Source organism: Thamnophis sirtalis, unplaced genomic scaffold (assembly GCF_051295495.1).
Source record: "Thamnophis sirtalis isolate CommonGarterSnake01/CBP01778 unplaced genomic scaffold, rThaSir2_p1.2 scaffold_4, whole genome shotgun sequence".
Lineage (NCBI taxonomy): Eukaryota > Metazoa > Chordata > Lepidosauria > Squamata > Natricidae > Thamnophis > Thamnophis sirtalis.
The window spans coordinates 8,503,207-8,521,044 of NW_028261384.1; the positions used below are offsets into that span (position 1 = coordinate 8,503,207).

The 17,838-nt window shown below is 39.3% G+C and overlaps 1 protein-coding gene across 7 annotated transcripts in view; it reads left to right on the forward strand.

Annotated features, from left to right (window-relative positions):
* The window catches only part of LOC106545622 (sodium channel protein type 5 subunit alpha), a 351,125-nt gene that overhangs the window by 284,201 nt on the left and 49,086 nt on the right, over positions 1-17,838 (forward strand). For all 7 annotated transcript variants that reach the window (XM_087712437.1, XM_087712436.1, XM_087712435.1 and 4 more), the window contains 2 exons: positions 8,117-8,271; positions 9,312-9,485. In XM_087712437.1, the coding sequence (XP_087568563.1) occupies positions 8,117-8,271; positions 9,312-9,485 (329 nt within the window). The remainder of the gene's footprint in view (positions 1-8,116; positions 8,272-9,311; positions 9,486-17,838) is intronic.

Consider the following 17,838-nt stretch of genomic DNA (forward strand, 5'->3'; position numbering starts at 1 on the left):
GTTCAAATCTCACCGGCTCAGGGTTGACTCAGCCTTCCATCCTTCCGAGGTGGGTAAAATGAGGACCCAGATTGTTGGGGGCAATATGCTGACTCTCTGTAAACCGCTTAGAGAGGCCTGAAAGGCCTATGAAGCGGTATATAAGTCTACTGCTATTGCTATTGCTATTGCTATCAACTACTTTGGAGGAGAGAGTTGGGTTTCTGGAGTACAGAAAAAAATACAGGTCTCTAAAAATACCATTGTAAAATAGCTAGTCCTGGGCTTATGACCATGATTGTGTCCAAAATTTCTATGGTTAAGCAATAAATTTGTTAAGTGAGTTTTGCCCCATTTTATGACTTTTCTTGCCATGATTGTTTAAGTGAATCGCTGCAGTTATTAAATTAGTTGCACCATCATGAGGTGAATCTGGATTCTTCATTGTCTTTGCTTATAAGAAAGTCACAGGCGAAAGGCGATCACAGGATTCCAGGATACTGCAGCCGTCATTAATATGAACCAGTTGCCTAAATTTTAATCTTGTGACCGTAAAGATGCTGCAATGGTCATAAGTGTGAAAACAGTCGTGTCACTTTTTTTTAGTGTTATTGTAATTTTGAGCCGTCACTAAATAAACTGTTGTAAGTCAAGGACTACCTCTAGGTGAGCTCTTCCCTTATTTGGAGAGTAAGAATTCTGCATCCACATGAATGCTTGTTTGATCAGAATGTGTGTTTATATTAATATTCTCTCCTGTCAATAATAACAAAGTCAGAGTTTCATGTGTAAAATTTCAATTTAGCAAGGACTATGTCAAATTATCTGTTTTTGAGTCCTACTGATTAAAAACAGGATGAGTTACCCTTCACAGTTCTTAAAATTGCTGTACCAAGCAATCTAATAAACCCCAGGAATGTGAACAAAAATGTTCCTTAAACATTTAATGGATTAAAGCAGGTAGAATAAATATGAGAACGACCCACTCAAACATTTCAAATTCATTGAAATTCTGCTTCAAATCGAGAGTTCCAGCACCAAAACCGAGATAAGCATTTGTGCGCTAAAAAAAAAAGAGTAAAGGAGTCTCTGAGGATTTTATTTCTCTAGTCATTGCCGATTCTGGGGGGGGGGGTGCTCATCTCTGTTTCAAGGCCATTGAGCCAGTGCTGTTGGAAGACGTTTCCCTAGTCCTAGATTTAACCATAGTTTCAGCTGGAAAACTCTGAGCATCCTAGACCAAACCAAGTCCAAAAATGTCACAGAAGTTCTGGAGCTTGGCACTCAAACAAATAAGCAATCAACAGGCACACAGTGATAAACAACATCTACATACCATTCAAAAGAGATAAAAAAGATAAAGTAACAAAAAGATAAAAACACCTCACTAGCAATCAACACCCAGATAAGCAGAGATAGATAGATAGATAGAAAGATAGATAGATAGATAGATAGATAGATAGATAGATAGATAGATAGATAGATAGATAGATAGAAGGATACCCCTAGCCTTTTCCCAAGAGCTGAAGGTAGCATATGTAGCATTCTGTCCCTCAATTTCCCCCCAGAGTAACACAACTATGGGATATATGAGGATGAATGAGATAATAGATGGCTTAAAGTTACTCCCGTAGCTTCCATGACTGAAGGAGGGCTTGTACCCAAGTCTCCTAGATCCTGCCCAATCCCTTAACCACTGTCTCCAGTGAGATTACTTTGAATCAATCTCTTGCTTGCTCCTCACCTAATTCAGTGCAGGGTTCACCAAGGAATCTCTTCTCTCATAGATTTTATGGGCAGCAGGGACTTCTTAGTTGAGGCACCCCAATTTGGTAAAAAATAATAATAACATGGACAGTTTCCCTAAGTCTACATTTTCTGGACTATTTATTCTCTTGCCTTTTGCTTTAATTGCAGGCTAGCAGTAAATTTCACCCTCTTTTCTCACCATGTTTTCTTTAATTTTTATTATTGAACTTGCTTAATTCTCCTAACAGGATTACTTGCAGAAAAATGGAGATGTTCTTTAGACAATAAAACCTATGTTTCCCCACCAGTTCCTCTCCTCCCAACCTGGTGATCTGCAGCCATTTTCTGTAACCTTTAGCTGATTGCATAAAAGGATGTGACAATTTATGTTTTTTTAAGACTAAAGCATTTCAGATTTGGGGGAAGCCCACTTCTACTTGCCAATAAAATACAAAGATGAGACCCGAGAAAAATACTGTTAATTCTCCTTCTAATATACGCAATTACTCAAAAGGCATGAAGTTCCATTGCAGCTGATTGTTCCCTGGGGAGCTATGAGTGGAAGCAGGAAATGGGAGAATCAAGATAGGGACTAAGATGTGATGAGCTGTCAGAAAGCTGCAAGCATACACATCCCCAAGGATTATTTAACTTGGGAACAAGCCTGCTCCGAGGGGATTACTTGGAGATAACTGCCAGAGATAGGATGTGAAAAATGATTGAAGGAGATAACAGAAGCCCCACAGGACAGGGAGAGGCCCTGAGATCTGAGATTTTCTTTGTGGTTTTGCTTCCATGAAGCAGCCAAACATTAATGCATTTGATGGAAAATGTCAAAATACAGGTAGTCCCCAACTGATGACCACAATTGAGCCCAGGTTTATGTTGCTAAGTGAGGCATTTGAGACGTGACTTTTACCTGCACTTTAAGACCTTTCTTGCTACAGTTGTTATGTGAATCATGGCAGGTAATAAGTTAGTAATCCTGTTGTTAAGTGAATCTGGCTTCTCCATTGACTTTGCTGATCAAAAGGCTGCAAAGGGGGGGGGGGGTCACGTGACCTTAGGACACAACAGCCGTCGTAAGCGTGAAGCTGTTGCCAAGCATCTGAATTTTGATCACATGATCACGAGGATACTACAAGGATCGTAATTGTGAAATGGTCATAAGTAACTTTTTTCAGTGCTGTTGTAACTGTGAACAGTCACTAGATGAACTGTTGTAAGTCAGGGAATACCTGTATAGCAGAGGTGAATCTTTGGGTATATGCAACTGTCAGCCCTTTAGGGTAAACCAAAGTCACGCAGGCCTATATTTTTATTACAAAGATATTTTAACAGACTCTTGCAAGTGTGAATTCACTTCTTCTGTCCTCCCTTTTACCTTTCTGAGATTAAAGGGGGAGTCTTATGTAAGTCATTTTCTACAGTACTGCCCGGGATTCAAGTTTCTTATATCTGACTTTTACCTTTGTAGTAGCTCTTCCTCCTTTCCTCAAGGCCATTCCTTGTATCCATGCAATTCTTGGAGGTTTTCTTTCCAAATGCTTCTCTTCAAAACCCATAGTCACATAGCAATAGCACTTAGGCTTATATACTGCGTTATAGTGCTTTACAGCCCTTGCTAAGCAGTTGACAATGTTAGTCTATTGCCCTCAATAATCTGGGTCCTCATTTTACCGATCTCGGAAGAACGGAAGACTGATTCAATCTCCAACCTATCAGGATCAAACTCCTGGCTGTGAGCAGTGAGTTAGCCTGCAATACTGCATTCTAACCACTGCACCACCACAGCTCAGAAAAGGAAACCACTTACAGTAATTACTAAGTACCTTGCTTGGGAAAGGTACTAAATTACTTTACCAGTCCATCAGTTTCCTGGGCAATATGGATTACCTACAGTGACTTCAGTTTGGTGGTTGAACCAAGGTTAGTCTCTGCTGATTGATTCTCTAGCAAGAATTTGACCCCGGAGCTTTTCTATTTCTGCTATTAGATTACTCAATAGCTTCAAGAATTTCAGTCAAGGCATCATTTTATAGGAAATGGATCCTTTCATAGGAGACAGTTTTAGTTTCCCTGGTCCGCCTTAGATGACCATTTTCAAAAAATGATGGTAGGACATTTGATGTGTTCTTAAACAAATTATTGATTCCATAGAACTTTTCTTCCCTGTGCTACTACCTGAAATCACCGGAAATCACCTGGAATCTCATATATCACATGAGAGGTGCAGGTGACATATTTATTCAAATATTTAGGTCCTATCTCTGACTATTTTTGTGATTCATTTGCCCATTCAGTTTCCCTTAAATTTTTCCATCGCAATGAAAGTAGAGTGGGTGTTGTCTGAGACCCTTTCTTGCTCTAAGGAAGACAGCACCTTCCTTAGAGCAAGACCCCCTCCCTCAGTCATGGGAACCCAGAGCTCCCTTGCCTCAACAACAAACACTACACAAAGTTATTCAAAGGGTTGGCTTAGGAGTGCACAGCAACTGCTGAGGGCAGCAATCAATGGCCCTGCTGTTGAGAGAACAAAATTTCCCATTTAAAACTCCCATCTGCACTTGAGGGCAGGATAAGACGTAACGGGTGGAAGACCATTAAAGAGAGATCCAACCTAGAATTGAGAAGTTTCCTGAGAACAATTAACCAGTGGAATGGCTTGCCTCCAGAAGTTGTGGATGCTCCATCACTGGGTTCAAGAAGAGGTGTTATATCTCTCCAGACTGGCCTGAAGAACCCAGCGATGCATCATGACTCTTGACAGGTGTACCTAGGGAATTGTCCCTTTCTTTAAAATGTGCCTGATGTTTTACCTTTGCACCACCAAATATGGTGACCAAAACGAAGCTAAGGGCAATGTTCTGTAGTGACATCTCCAGAGACCAAACAACGTGGTGCAACTGGCAAGCTGGAGGTGGGCGAGACCTAATTCCAAGAAATCAATTGGAAGAAAAATCCATTTTTCCCTTGCTTACCTTCCAAAAGCCGTGCTTCTTTGGGATGTTTCCGGCATTAACCTTCATTATGACTTACTTCCAGTCTCTTAAGTGGACCATGGAAAAATATTTAAATGGTGCTGAATTGAAAGCCATGGGTAAGCTTGGTAGATTTTGATTCCATGCTCCACGGCTTCCATTTAATTTTAAAAGTTAATTTCCTAATCCCCATTTGTAACCAAACTGGTTAGCCTATGTTAATAAGTGTATAAGGGTGTCCGTAGGGGGTCACAAAAGTCAAGTGACTAGAATCACATGTGAGAAGCCCTCCTTTTTTTTTTTACAATACATGCATGCCACCTATGTGGTTGTAGCATACAGAATACAAAATAACAGAGTTGGAAAGGACCTTGGAGGTCTTCTAGTCCACCCCCCTGCTCAAGCAGGAGAACCTATACTATTTTAGACAAGTGGCTGTCTCTAGTCCCTTCTTAAAAAGCTTGTCTCCAGAAGTTGTGAATGCCCCAACACTGGAAGTCTTTAAGAAGATGTTGGATAGCCATTTGTCTGGGGGTTGGTCCCTTCCAAGGTCCCTTCCAACTCTGCTATTGTATTGTATTGTATTGTAAAAAGCCTACAGTGATGGAACACCCACAATAGCAATAGCAATAGCAATAGCAGTAGACTTATATACCGCTTCATAGGCCTTTCAGGCCTCTCTAAGCGGTTTACAGAGAGTCAGCATATTGCCCCCAACAATCTGGGTCCTCATTTTACCCACCTCGGAAGGATGGAAGGCTGAGTCAACCCTGAGCCGGTGAGATTTGAACCGCTGACCTGCTGATCTAGCAGTAGCCTGCAGTGTTGCATTTAACCACTGCGCCACCTTGGCTCTGGAGGCAATTAATTGGGAACAATTAACTCATTAATTGTTCCCAATGTCAGGAAATTTCTTCTTAATTCTAGGTTGCTTTTCTCTTAGATAAGTTTCCATCCATTATTTCTTGCTCAGCCCTTTTTTTGACCATCCCTTCAGATTTCCAAGTAAGGGTATATATGTATTTGTTTACCTTGGCATTATCAGTCTGGGAACACTTCAGAAGTGTTGAACATTGCATTGTTCATACGGTGATGGAAACAGTATGAAAAAATATACCAGGAGAAAGGATGGTCTTGGAAGTTCTCTAAAATATCCTGAGTACGTCTGCAAATATTTGTCTGATCAAGGCCTCCCGTTCTATGACAACCTAGCATTATCTTTCTTTTTCATAGCCGTAAAAGCCTGCTATTTTAAAATACACTCCATTCTCTCTCTCTCTCTCTCTCTCTCTCTCTCTCTCTCTCTCTCTCTCTCTCTCTCTCTCTCTCTCTCTCTCTCTTTCATTCATCCATCCATTCAGATGCACACACAATATGTCATTGTCCCATGGCAGATTTTATTGTGATGTCATATAAGATCATCCCCCCCCCCTACAATGAAATAGATGTGCTTAAGGGAAAGGACTGTAAGGAGGAAAGAAGGATTAAAAAGGAGAATCTATGAGAAAATTGTGCATGTTACTTTTAAATTGCATTAAAATGCTTACTTTTATTCCCAGAATGATTGCCCATCACACAGTCTGGAGCAGTTAATACCAATGAATTATAAGAAATATTTGCAAGAAAACTGGAGCTAGGATAACTGGAGCCCAGTAAGGCATTAGTTCTCATCAGCAACCTTCAAAGGGGCAGGATAGTTGATTTAGCTCAAGGATGCACAGTCTGTCAGCCACATCGGCCAATTTCAAACTTGCTTTGTTCACACAAAACCAGCTGCCAAACAAAACATACCTATGATGCCTATGCTTCAGGGAGTCTGTCCTTCAGTCCCATACATGCCTGTCATTCTACTCCCCTTTGGGTATCAGCATTGGACAGAGCAGAGAAAAGGAATAAGAAGTAATAAGCCACAAAAATTAAGGCATGTCGTTAAAAAAGAAAGGGATGTATACAGGTAGTCCTTGACTTACAACAGACTGTTCAATGTCATAAGGACACTGAAAAAAACAACAAAACAGAATAACAAAAAACAACAACAGAGTTGGACAGAACCTGGGAGAACTAGTTCAACCTTGTGCTCAAGCAGGAAAAAAAGTGACATGACCATTTTTCACACTCACGGCCATTGCAGCATCTCCATGGTCATGTGATCAAAATTTGAAAGCTTGGCAACTGGTTCATATTTATGGCAGTTGCAGGGGTCATGTGATCCTTTGGTGATTCTTTGACAAGCAGTGTCAGTGGGAAATGACACTTAATAACCGTGTTACTAACTTAACAACTGCAATTCACTTAACAACTGTGGCAAGAGAGATCGTAAGATGGGGCAAAATTCACTTAGCAAATGTCTCGATTAGCAACAGAAATGTTGGGCTCAATTGTGGTCCTGAATCAAGGACTACCTGCATAGTTCCTGGGGGCCCTAAAGTGGTCCATAAAACCTCCATTGCATGAGCGACATTGGTTTGCTTCTGGGTCCAATTTATGGTCTTGGTCCTTAACTCTAAAGCCCTTGATGGCATGGATCCAAGGTGTCTGAGGAACCATCTCACCCCAATGGGACTGGCCCGCCTCACCTGCACTGGCAGAAGGGGCCTGCTGCAGACATCCCCGGCCAAGGAATTTTGGAAGAGCCTTTTCTGCTGAGGCTCCCATCCTTTGGAACCTTGTGCGTCCCTAGATGAGATCTGCACCCATCCTTTGGTCTTCTGGAAGGGTCTGAAGACCAGGCTCTGCCACCTGGCCTGGGGTCCCAATGGGGATGTGACATTCTGGAGGTGATTAATGGACTAAGATAAGACCCCCATCGCCCCCCTTCTTTGCAACTTGCTACCTTCTTTCCCATCTTTGTCAATGTTAAACCATTTGTTAGTGTTACTGTTTGCTATTTTAATCTTTTGATTTCATATTGTTTTTATTGAATGTAAGCCGCCTAGATTCGCCTCTAGGAGAGATGGGTGGCATATAAGCTAAATAAATAAATAAAGCTATTTCACTACAAGTAGCCCTTGACTTGCAACAGTTCATTTAGTGACCATTCGAAATTACAGTGGCACTGAAAAAAGTGACTTACTGTAATTTTTCATACTTATGACCTTTGCATTATCCCCATGGTCACATGGTCAAAATTTAGATGCTTGGAAACTGATTTGTATTGATGACGGTTGCAGTGCCCTTTTGCGACCTTCCAACAAGCAAAGTCAACGGGGAAGCCAGATCAACTTAATAGCTGTTTCACTAACAACAACTGCAGTGATTCACTTAACAACTGTGGCAAGAAAGGATATAAAACGGGGCAAAATTCACTTAACGAATATCTTGCTTAATGAATTTTGGACTCAATTGTGGTTGTAAGTCCACAATATTAAAGTGATTCTTCTGCCTTTTTGTCTTTTTTTTTTTTTTAGCTTGTGTCCATATTCTCCCATGCTGTACAGTGGATGTCACAAAATTCCCTGGCAAAGTTTGGTGGCGCCTGAGGAAAACCTGCTATCAAATCGTTGAACACAGTTGGTTTGAGACGTTCATCATTTTCATGATTCTTCTCAGCAGCGGAGCTTTGGTGAATATAAAACCTACAATTTCCTCCCCTTTTTTATAAAAAAAAATTACATGTGATTTGTGTTATTATCTCAGTATGTGGTTCCCCTTAGATATGATGGAAAACACTACCCTTTGCTGGTTTTGAAGAAAGAGTCAAGATTTATAACTGTCTTTTGTTGTCATAAAGGGATGAATACGTCATTTTAGGAAATCCTTTATTTGGGGATGAGTTGTTAATTAGAGACCCTGAATTCTCTCCCTTAGTTGAAGAATTAGAAAACATCTCAGTTGAGGTCAGAAGTGTTCAATCTTGTCAACGTTAAGACTTGTGGACTTTGACTCCCAGAATGACTGGGTGGTGAATTTTGGGATTGAAGCCTACAAGTCTTAAAGTTGCTAAGGATGGACACCCCTGATTTAGACAATTCAGTACCAGTAGGTAAGTAGGATCTTTGAGTAAGAATGAAAAACAGTTGTTGGTCAAATAAAAATATGCAACACTGGGGCTGAAAACTGATCTCCTGCTTGAGTAAGGGGTTGGAGTAGAAGACCTCCAAGTTCCCTTCCAACTGTAGAAAGAGTGAAGAGAAGAACAACAAATGATTAGGGGACTGGAGACTAAAACATATGAAGAGCGGTTGCAGAAACTGGGTATGTCTAGTTTAATGAAAAGAAGGACTAGGGGAGACATGACAGCAGTCTTCCAATATCTCAGGGGCTGCCACAAAGAAGAGGGAGTCAAACTATTCTCCAAGGCACATGAGGGCAGGACAAGAAGTAATGGATGGAAACTAATTAAGGAGAAAACCAACCTAGAAGTAAGGAGAAGAATTAACCAGGGGAACAATTTGCCTCTTGTAGTTGGTGGGTGCTCCAATACTGGAGGATTTCAAAGAGATTGGACAACCATTGGTTTGAAGTGGTATAGGGTCTCCTGCTTGAGCAGGGGGTTGGACTAGAGGACCTCCAAGTTCCCTCCCAACTCAGTTATTCTGTTATTCTTTTCAAAAAAAAATATCTGCAATGGGAAATGCTTTAATATGCTACTTTGTCTCCCAGGCTTTTGAAGACATCTACTTGGACGAAAGGAAGAACATCAAAACCATGCTGGAATATGCTGATAAAATCTTTACTTACATCTTTGTTTTGGAAATGCTTCTGAAATGGGTCGCCTACGGCTTTAAGAAGTACTTCACCAATGCTTGGTGCTGGCTTGATTTCCTCATTGTGGATGTAAGTACCGCGTTACTTTTCCAGATGTCATTGTACAGCAGTGCAGTGGTGGGCACAGATCGCTGGCTAAATACGGCTTAACCTTCCTTAGGGTGGTGTAAAATGAGCCCATGGCATTAGATGTTTACAAATTCTACGTAAGATCTCATCTAAGTAAATTTGCCTTTTCACTCTGGAATTAGATACCTGGATGTAAATATAGGTTTGAATGATCTCATGATTCAGCAACTTTTCTTTAGTATAAGAAGTACATTAGTGATGTGAAATCACGATGGTTTGCAATTGCCGCCCCTTCCTTAAGTAGTTTTGAAGAAAAACGTAAGTTTACTTCCTCTCTAGCATCTTTTTGTTTTTTCCTCTTTAGTAAGATTTATCCAGAAGAAAGAAACAGGGTTACAAGAATTCCAGCAACTGAACTGGACTTTGAGAGACAAAAGTACCACGTATATTACAGTGGAGATTTCGTAGGGTCTTTCTTACAATCTTCTGTGACCTGGCAAGGAGGCAGATCTTTTCACCAGTAAACAGGGAAGCTTAAAACTGGGCATAATTAGAACTGTAAGAAACCAAATTTCATACTACATTGGGAAAACAAAATCCCCATGACTATAATAATTAGAAAAAGCTTAATTCCCCGATAATGTAGTCCCTCGTTCCTTTCTCCCCAGTCTCTTCTCAACATCCATATGAGCCTCAACTTAAAACTATAATTGGGACCAGAACTAATGTTGCTAACAAAGTGGTTATGAAGTGACTTGTGCCCAATTTTACAATCTTTTTTGCCATGGTTATTAAGTGCAGTTGTTAAGCGATTCATGTGACTGTTAAGCAAAGGCAGCTTCCCCCCCCCCCTCCCCGCCCTGCCTTTGCTAGTCAGAAGCCAGATGGGAAGGTCACAAATGTGATTTCATGACTCCAGGATGCTACCACTGTAATTACATGTGGATTGCCAAGCACCTGAATTTTGATCATATGGCCATGGGGATACTCAAAGGGTCATATGTGTGAGGACTGATCATATATCACTTTTATCAGTGCCATTGTAACTTCAAACGGTCACTAAATCAATGGTTGTAAGTCAAGGACCTTTGTCCTAAGACAAATCTTTCTGAAGTCATTTTTTTCACAAGCAGCCTACAGTATTTTCCAGACTCCCAAAATAGTAGAAATGAAGATAATATTATTTCAGTGATGGCTGCTATGAAGACACTGGAAGTCCCTGGTAGGAAAATGATCTTTGTTGAACTTTGCATCAATTCAGTCCTCAAGAAATGCTGAATTTCTCTTTCTGAAAACTCTGTTCAGGCTTTAAGAATTTAGCTCGTCAGAATATTTCCATGAAGAAAAGGATGAATAAAGGTTGGTGCTAAAAGAAGGTCAATGTTCAGATTTTAGGATAACAAATTTAGACAGGTTGTCAGGAAATACTTCCATCCCTAGTTTACTTCTAAAACAGTGGAAGCTTCTCAGATTAGTTGGGAACAAAACAGGCTCCTTAACAGTAGAAGAAAGTTTCGGATTGGTCAGTTTTTGTTTGAAGACGGAAAAAGAACAAGAATTTTGATTTTCATAATTTTATTTATTTATCAAACTTTCTAACCGCTCATCTTCTTCATAGAGGAGCTTTAGCAGGTAACTCTAGAAAACCTTCCATGTTCCATGGTCATTATACAAGTAGTCCTCAACTTGTGACAGTAATTGAGCCTGCAACTAGGGTTATAAGTTGCCACAAGCATTAAATGACTAGGCCAGATTTTTACGACCTTTTTTGTAGTTGTTAAGTGAATGCAGTGGTCATTAAGGGAAGCTATTTTTCACTATAGGCATTTCGTTTGCAGAAAATCAGTAGTAAAAAGCAGTTTCTGGCAAAAAGTATTGTAAATCGTGGTCATTTGATCACAGGGAGAGGTTTGTCGCCATTGGAGCATTGCACCCAATAAGTACCTTTATTTTGTAACTTTGAATGGTTGCTAAGTGACATGTCATAAGTTGAGGACCACCTGTACTGGCTGCTTACATGCCTAAAATACTTTAGGAGAAAATTTACTTGCAAGGAGCTGCCTTAACATGGATGTATTTGTTTGACTGATTACAACTTTATCTTTGCCACTTTAGTTGGGCTTTCAAAGTAATAATGAAATGGATAAGGTATAGCAAAATGTAAATAAATTTCAATAAACGATAACTAAACCATCCTCTAACTTTCAATATCATAAAACCACAGTCAATTTTTCCATACATGTGCAAGTGCCTACTTAACCACATCTCTGGATCTCCAGCACCTTATTTATACAGCTAGATTTCCAACAACTTTCTGAAAGTTACTGATGAATACACTTCTTATTTTTGAGGCTAGTTGGCTTCCTGGGTAAGGTGCTACCCCAGAGAATTCTGTCCTCCAAAGTAAATACCCATACCTCTGGGGACTTTTTGCAACTATTCAGGTTTTTAATCATCTCTATTTTTGCCTGTATTTTTACCATATTGGCTTCTTCATCCTTCTTTTCCCCAAATTCAGATTTTCTAAGCAAGTAAGTAACTTGTATAGTATGCTCAAGTGAAAAGGAAAGTACACCCTCTTTGAATTCAATGGTTTTACATATCAGGATATAGTAAAAACCACCTAGGCCTTAGCAATTCTTAAAAATAGGTAGATAAAACCTGAGATGAATAACAACACATATTACACCATGTCATCATTTATAAGCAGCTTGGCTATTTCATAATTTAATAAACTTTACACCTTCTGACAATTTTACCTTTTCTCTTGTTTAAAAACATTTTGATTTTTTTTAAAATTATATGTCATATTTTTTTTAAAAAAAACTAATTCTGAAAGCAAATTTCATTTATCAAATTACATAATAGTAATTGGGAAACAAATGCAGGGTGGGATCTACCCCCATGAAGTATTTCTGCTGAGCATTGCTAAGGATTGGGAGGTATTATTCTAGTCTTCATTGCCCCTGAAAAATAATTTTATCCTCTTCTTGGATGCTGTAGAGCAGAGGGCTTGAATTTGATATATGATTTTCCCATTTTGATCAGTTCCTAAGACTGAGGAAAAAGGATGAGGGGGAGATAGGTTGATGAACTTGTGTGTACTGCAAGTCATACTCATGTTACAATAGCATTGTCAAACCATCTTTGCTGCTCTTCCATCAACCATAGGACTCTTGACACCCCCAGCAGTGCCTCAGGGAACATTTTGCACATTAATGACTTAGGCCAACACTCAGTTTTTGGGAGGAGGAGAGCTGTGTGCATTGGGGAGTGCCACTGTCTTAAAACAAGAGTTTTTAGAGTAGCTGCTACTGTAAGAGAAGAGCAAGCAGCAGAGCTTTGGGGGGCGGGGGGAGAATTAAACATGTCATCAGCTTAGAATCAATATGTTGCCACAAGAGCCTCCCCCCTTGAATTCCATTGATTTTTATCTCAGGCCAATTTGGAGCTGACCATGGGTCGACTATATTGTTGCATATAGCTTTGAGCAATAAATCTTCTGAACTTCTCAACATAACATATATAGTCTTTTGCACCTGACATTAATCTAGTCAACTCTCAGTCAGCATTAAAGTGACGTTAGCTAAGGGCCAAAGGAATTCAAGGGAAGCTGGACTTGGATCATTTGTGGCAACTTAAGGACTCTAAGCTGATAACACATTTGACCCCACCTGCCAGCTCTGCCTGCTCTTCTCCTATAGCTACAGATCATCCATTTGCAACTGTGCGGTTGTTAGTTGGAGAACTAAGGCAGGATTCGTTCCAGTTATGCAGATGGATAGTCCTCACTAAGAGTGACAATCCATGCTCATTTTGGAAACATCTTGCATACAGGTAGTCCTCAACCTACAACCCCAATTGAGTCCAAAATTTATGTTGCTAAGTGAGAAATTTGTTAAGTGATTTTAAGTAATTTGCCCCATTTTACAACCTTTCTTGCCATATTTGTTAAGTGAATAACTGCAGGTCTTAAATTAGTAACACGATTGTTAAGTGAATCTGATTTCCCCCATCATGAATATTAGTTGTCAAGCATCCGAATGTAAATCACATGACTGTGGGGATGCTGCAGTGGTCATAAGCGTGAAAAATGGTCAAAAGTCACTTTTTCAGTGCTGTTGTAACTCTGAACGGTCACTAAATGAACTATTGTAAGTTGAGGACTACCTGTAGTTCTCTTTTCCATAGGGAGGCATCAATCTCATCTACAGAGTCATAAGCATTTGCAGAGCTGGCTGGACTCTGGCAACTGTCAATCACTCTGCTATGAACATAACAACCCAAAGAATTTTTGAAGGCCCAGATAATGCTTAATCAACAACTCTAATTTAAGCCCATAAACATTTGTCCTGGCATTCTTGAAATTGTCCTCTTCAAAAATCTTCCCTTTTTTTTTTTTTTTGCATGTTAAATTTATCTGCCTTCAAAAAGGCATTTTTTTTTGCTCCCTTTTCATGTTTGGGATTATAAGGAATAACAAACCCAGGCAGAAAGTTAAATCACACTTAACACTTCCTGGTGTTTTTTTTTTTTTTAATCATCATTCTCAACCAAAAACTTATTTCCTTTATGACCTGCACACGGGTGCTAAGGGAAGATAAATCCTTTATTTACTCTTGTATTTTTATCCTTTCCTTCAGCCAAACAAAGCTCGGAGGGTCTTCGTAATCATAACCCTAATCTTGATTTAAAATTAATAAGTTCTGCTTCTTTGGAGCATGCTTTTTAGAAGTCGTGGCATGGGAGGGAAAAGAGTTTTGGAAGCAGAAGAAAGGAAAGCAAATCTCTTTTTGTATTTTGGGGGATTTAGGTGAGATGGAAAGATTGTGGTTTCCTCTCTTTCTGATATCTTCAAGAGAAAGGAGATAAATGAGAAATGGAGGTGGATCACTTACCTTTTCTACTAAGTTATTTTTCATAGTTGACGGAAGGACCATCATGAAGAGAAAGGCTATCTTTTTCCCCTCAGAAATTCCTTCTATTCAGCTCAGTTCAGAAATAACTCTGCTGATGCCATATTGTCATGGAGTGATCCAGCAGCAAAGACTACTAAAAAAAAAAAGTAGTTAATTGTTTTATCCCATCTTTCAACCTGAAACAGTTGTAAACTCAACCCAGGCTTGGTTAAGAGGGATTAATGTGTCACATAGCAAGTTGGTCAAAATGTATATGAAAATTAAAAATTGACTGACCAGAGCAGGAATTTGAGACATTTTACAGCCAGTGGGCATATTAGAAATATGTGGGCATTCTTACAAAATCATTGCCACATAAGATAAGTCTCTCTTATGGAACATTGTGTAGTTAATAGAAAGGGGGGGGCATGCATAAGTGCATTTACGTGCCCATCATCCTTGTCACTGTATTTTTATTCTTTTATTCTTGTTCTCATTTTTGTTTGATAAATTCTAATAAATAAATAAATAAATAACCGCTTATAAAACACCGATTTATTTTAGTTATTAGTATCTTTAGTCTTTATTATTTTTACAAATAACTTAAGGCGACAATTTTATCTAACCCTCCTTCCTCCCTCTGTTTTTCCCATAACAGCAACCCTGTGAGGTGGGTTCTGATTGGCCCTAGTCACCTAGTTAGATTTTGTGGCTAAGGCAGAACAGGAACTATGTCCGGGTGATTAGTCCAAGGTCACCCAGCCGGCTTTCATGATTAAGTCGGGACTAGAACTCACAGTCTCTCACTTCCTTACCTGGTGCCTTAACCACTAGGCCAAAGTGGCTCTCTGACTATTAAAATGTTACCTGCATCCTCTTCTTCTACTCCCTATTCTACCAGGTTAGGCAGCCGTCCAATATTTTTTTATTTTCTAAGGAAGAATTTTTTGCCCCATGTCGGAATTTTCTTCCTAATACCTTGGTTTTCCACTGTCATTCAAGGTTGATCATACTGGACCAATTCCATCAAAGTACAAATCTCCTCAATTTGTAACCTTAGTTGTGAAAGTCACCAAGTTTACTCTGTGAATCTGGCCTGATTTTTCATTATCATAGTTAGGTAAGGATAAGCAGTAAGCAGTGCTGCCTTCTCGCTCTCGGAATAAAAGCTGGCTAAAAATATTCATAAATGAATATCAGGCTCATTATGTTGAGAGGCAAGCCCAGCCTTTTATTATTTATTTCAATTAGGCTGCCTCTCCATGCCTTTTGTGTGTAATTCAAGAGTAGGAATAGACAAACAAATGCCTTTTGCTTTGTTCTTTAATTTTCCTCAATCTCTTTTTGAGGAAATCAGCAAACATTGGTCATTGCTTGGTTAAAATAAAATAAAAGCAAATCCTTGTCCATCTGTAATAGCCAAATTACAACTTTCCCCAATTTTGAAAACTTTCAACTCACCTCCTCAATGGCTTTTTAAAGAAAACTTGGGGTGGGTGGAATTCATTGACATACAGGGAGGCCTCAACTTATGATCACAACTGGGATCACAATTTTTGTTGTTAAGCAAGGTGGTTGTAAAATGAGTCGTGCCCAAACTTACAAACTTATTTGCCATGGTTATTAAGCAAATCACTGCAGCTACTAAGTGAATCATGGGGTTGTCCCCATTGACTTTGCTTGTCAGAAGCCAGCTGGGAAGGTCATAAATGGTGATCGGATGATCCTAAGATGCTGCAATTATTCTAAATAAATGCCAGTTGCCAAGCATCCATGTTACTATGGATATTATGTCAGTCATAAATGCTAGGACCAGTTGCAAATCACTTTTTTGTGGTGCCATTGTAATTTCAAATGGTCACCAAGCGAATGGTCAAGGACTATCTGTACACACAGTTGGATATACAAAGCTAAAAAAAAAATCCAAATTTTTCATAACTAAATTTTGAGAACCTTTTTGGCAGCATGCCAAATCTAATTGATTATCTTTCAATTTTACTTCTACCTCTTTCATTGGACTTGAGATTGTTCTTTTTTTCCTGCTTCTGAAGAATTTTGCAAAGCTTCTTAAATCCATACCAATAAAAGGAACATATACAGATTCAGATCCATCCTTAGTCAGGGGAAGCCCATGTCAAGTGAGGTTTGTTTCTGAATGCTAAAAGTAATTTAAAAGGGCAGCTAAAACCACTTTTCCTTTTAAATTAACCCTTGCAGCTTTCCCCCCTCTTACTTTAGCCCAATCAGATCTTTGATTCAGGTATGTAGCGAGCCAAGACCATTTCATCTCTGTGAATTACTGAAGCCAATTCTTCTTGTAAAGCTGGGCATCAGAGAAGCTACAGTAATCCATCAAATAAAGTCTATTTTTGTCCAGGAGAGAATCCCCGAAGATGTGCTTTGATAATGGACTCTAAAACATCACAGATTTTGCCTCTCCTGCAAAAAGGGAGGAATAATGTGGGGAAAGCTACATATGTAAAAGGGGTGTATTATTGGTTGTGTAGACACAACCAAGGCAGGAAGGGGAAATGACACCAGCCACAGCATGCAAAACAAGACAATGTGTCCCCTGATTTCTCTTTGTTGTTTAGGTAGAGAAAATTTAAATCCATATCGGAATTCAGGAAATGCAAGTTAGATTAGCTCAACTTAACAAAAGTTACTTTTGCTATGTAAATGAATGTAGGAAAATCCTTAGAAAATAGGTGGTCCTTGATTTATGACTGGAATTTTCATTACTAAGCAATGCAGTCATTAAGTGAGCTGTGTCAGTTTTAGGACCTTATTTGCTGCAGCAGATCACACCTATTAAGTGAAACACTGCCGTTGTTAAGATGTTAAGTAAGTCTGGCTTCCCTATTGATTTTGCTTTCAGAAGCTCGCGAGAGGGAATTGCATGACCCCAGGACACAGCAACCGTCATAAATATGAATCAGTTGCCAAGCATCTGAATTTTGATCACATGACCATGAGGATGCTGCAACAGACATAAGTGTGGAAAATGGTCATGTCATTTTTTCCAGTACTGGTGTAAATTTGAACGTTCACTAAATGAACTGTTGTAAGAGGAGGACTACCGTTAGCTTTCTTAGCTCCATTTAATTACATAATAGGAACACAGCATGTAAGCGATAAAGTATAGACGTAACAAAAATTCTTGTGCCCGCATCTTATGATTATGACCACATGTTCAACTGCAAGCTTGTGGTTCCTTTATCAAGGTTTCCACAACTCTTGCTAAGACCTGAATTTTATTTGTTATTTCAACTTAAAAATCTTTAGACCATTTGTCAAGAGATATCAGAATCCTGATCAACTGTATAAACCTTTCAGAGTTACCTACTTTGAATTCATAACACTTCAGCTTATTATAGAGGGAAGACCCAAATAAGAATTTCTAACACTTGCCTGTCATACAGATTTCAGAAAATACCTATAAGGGGAAGGCAAGA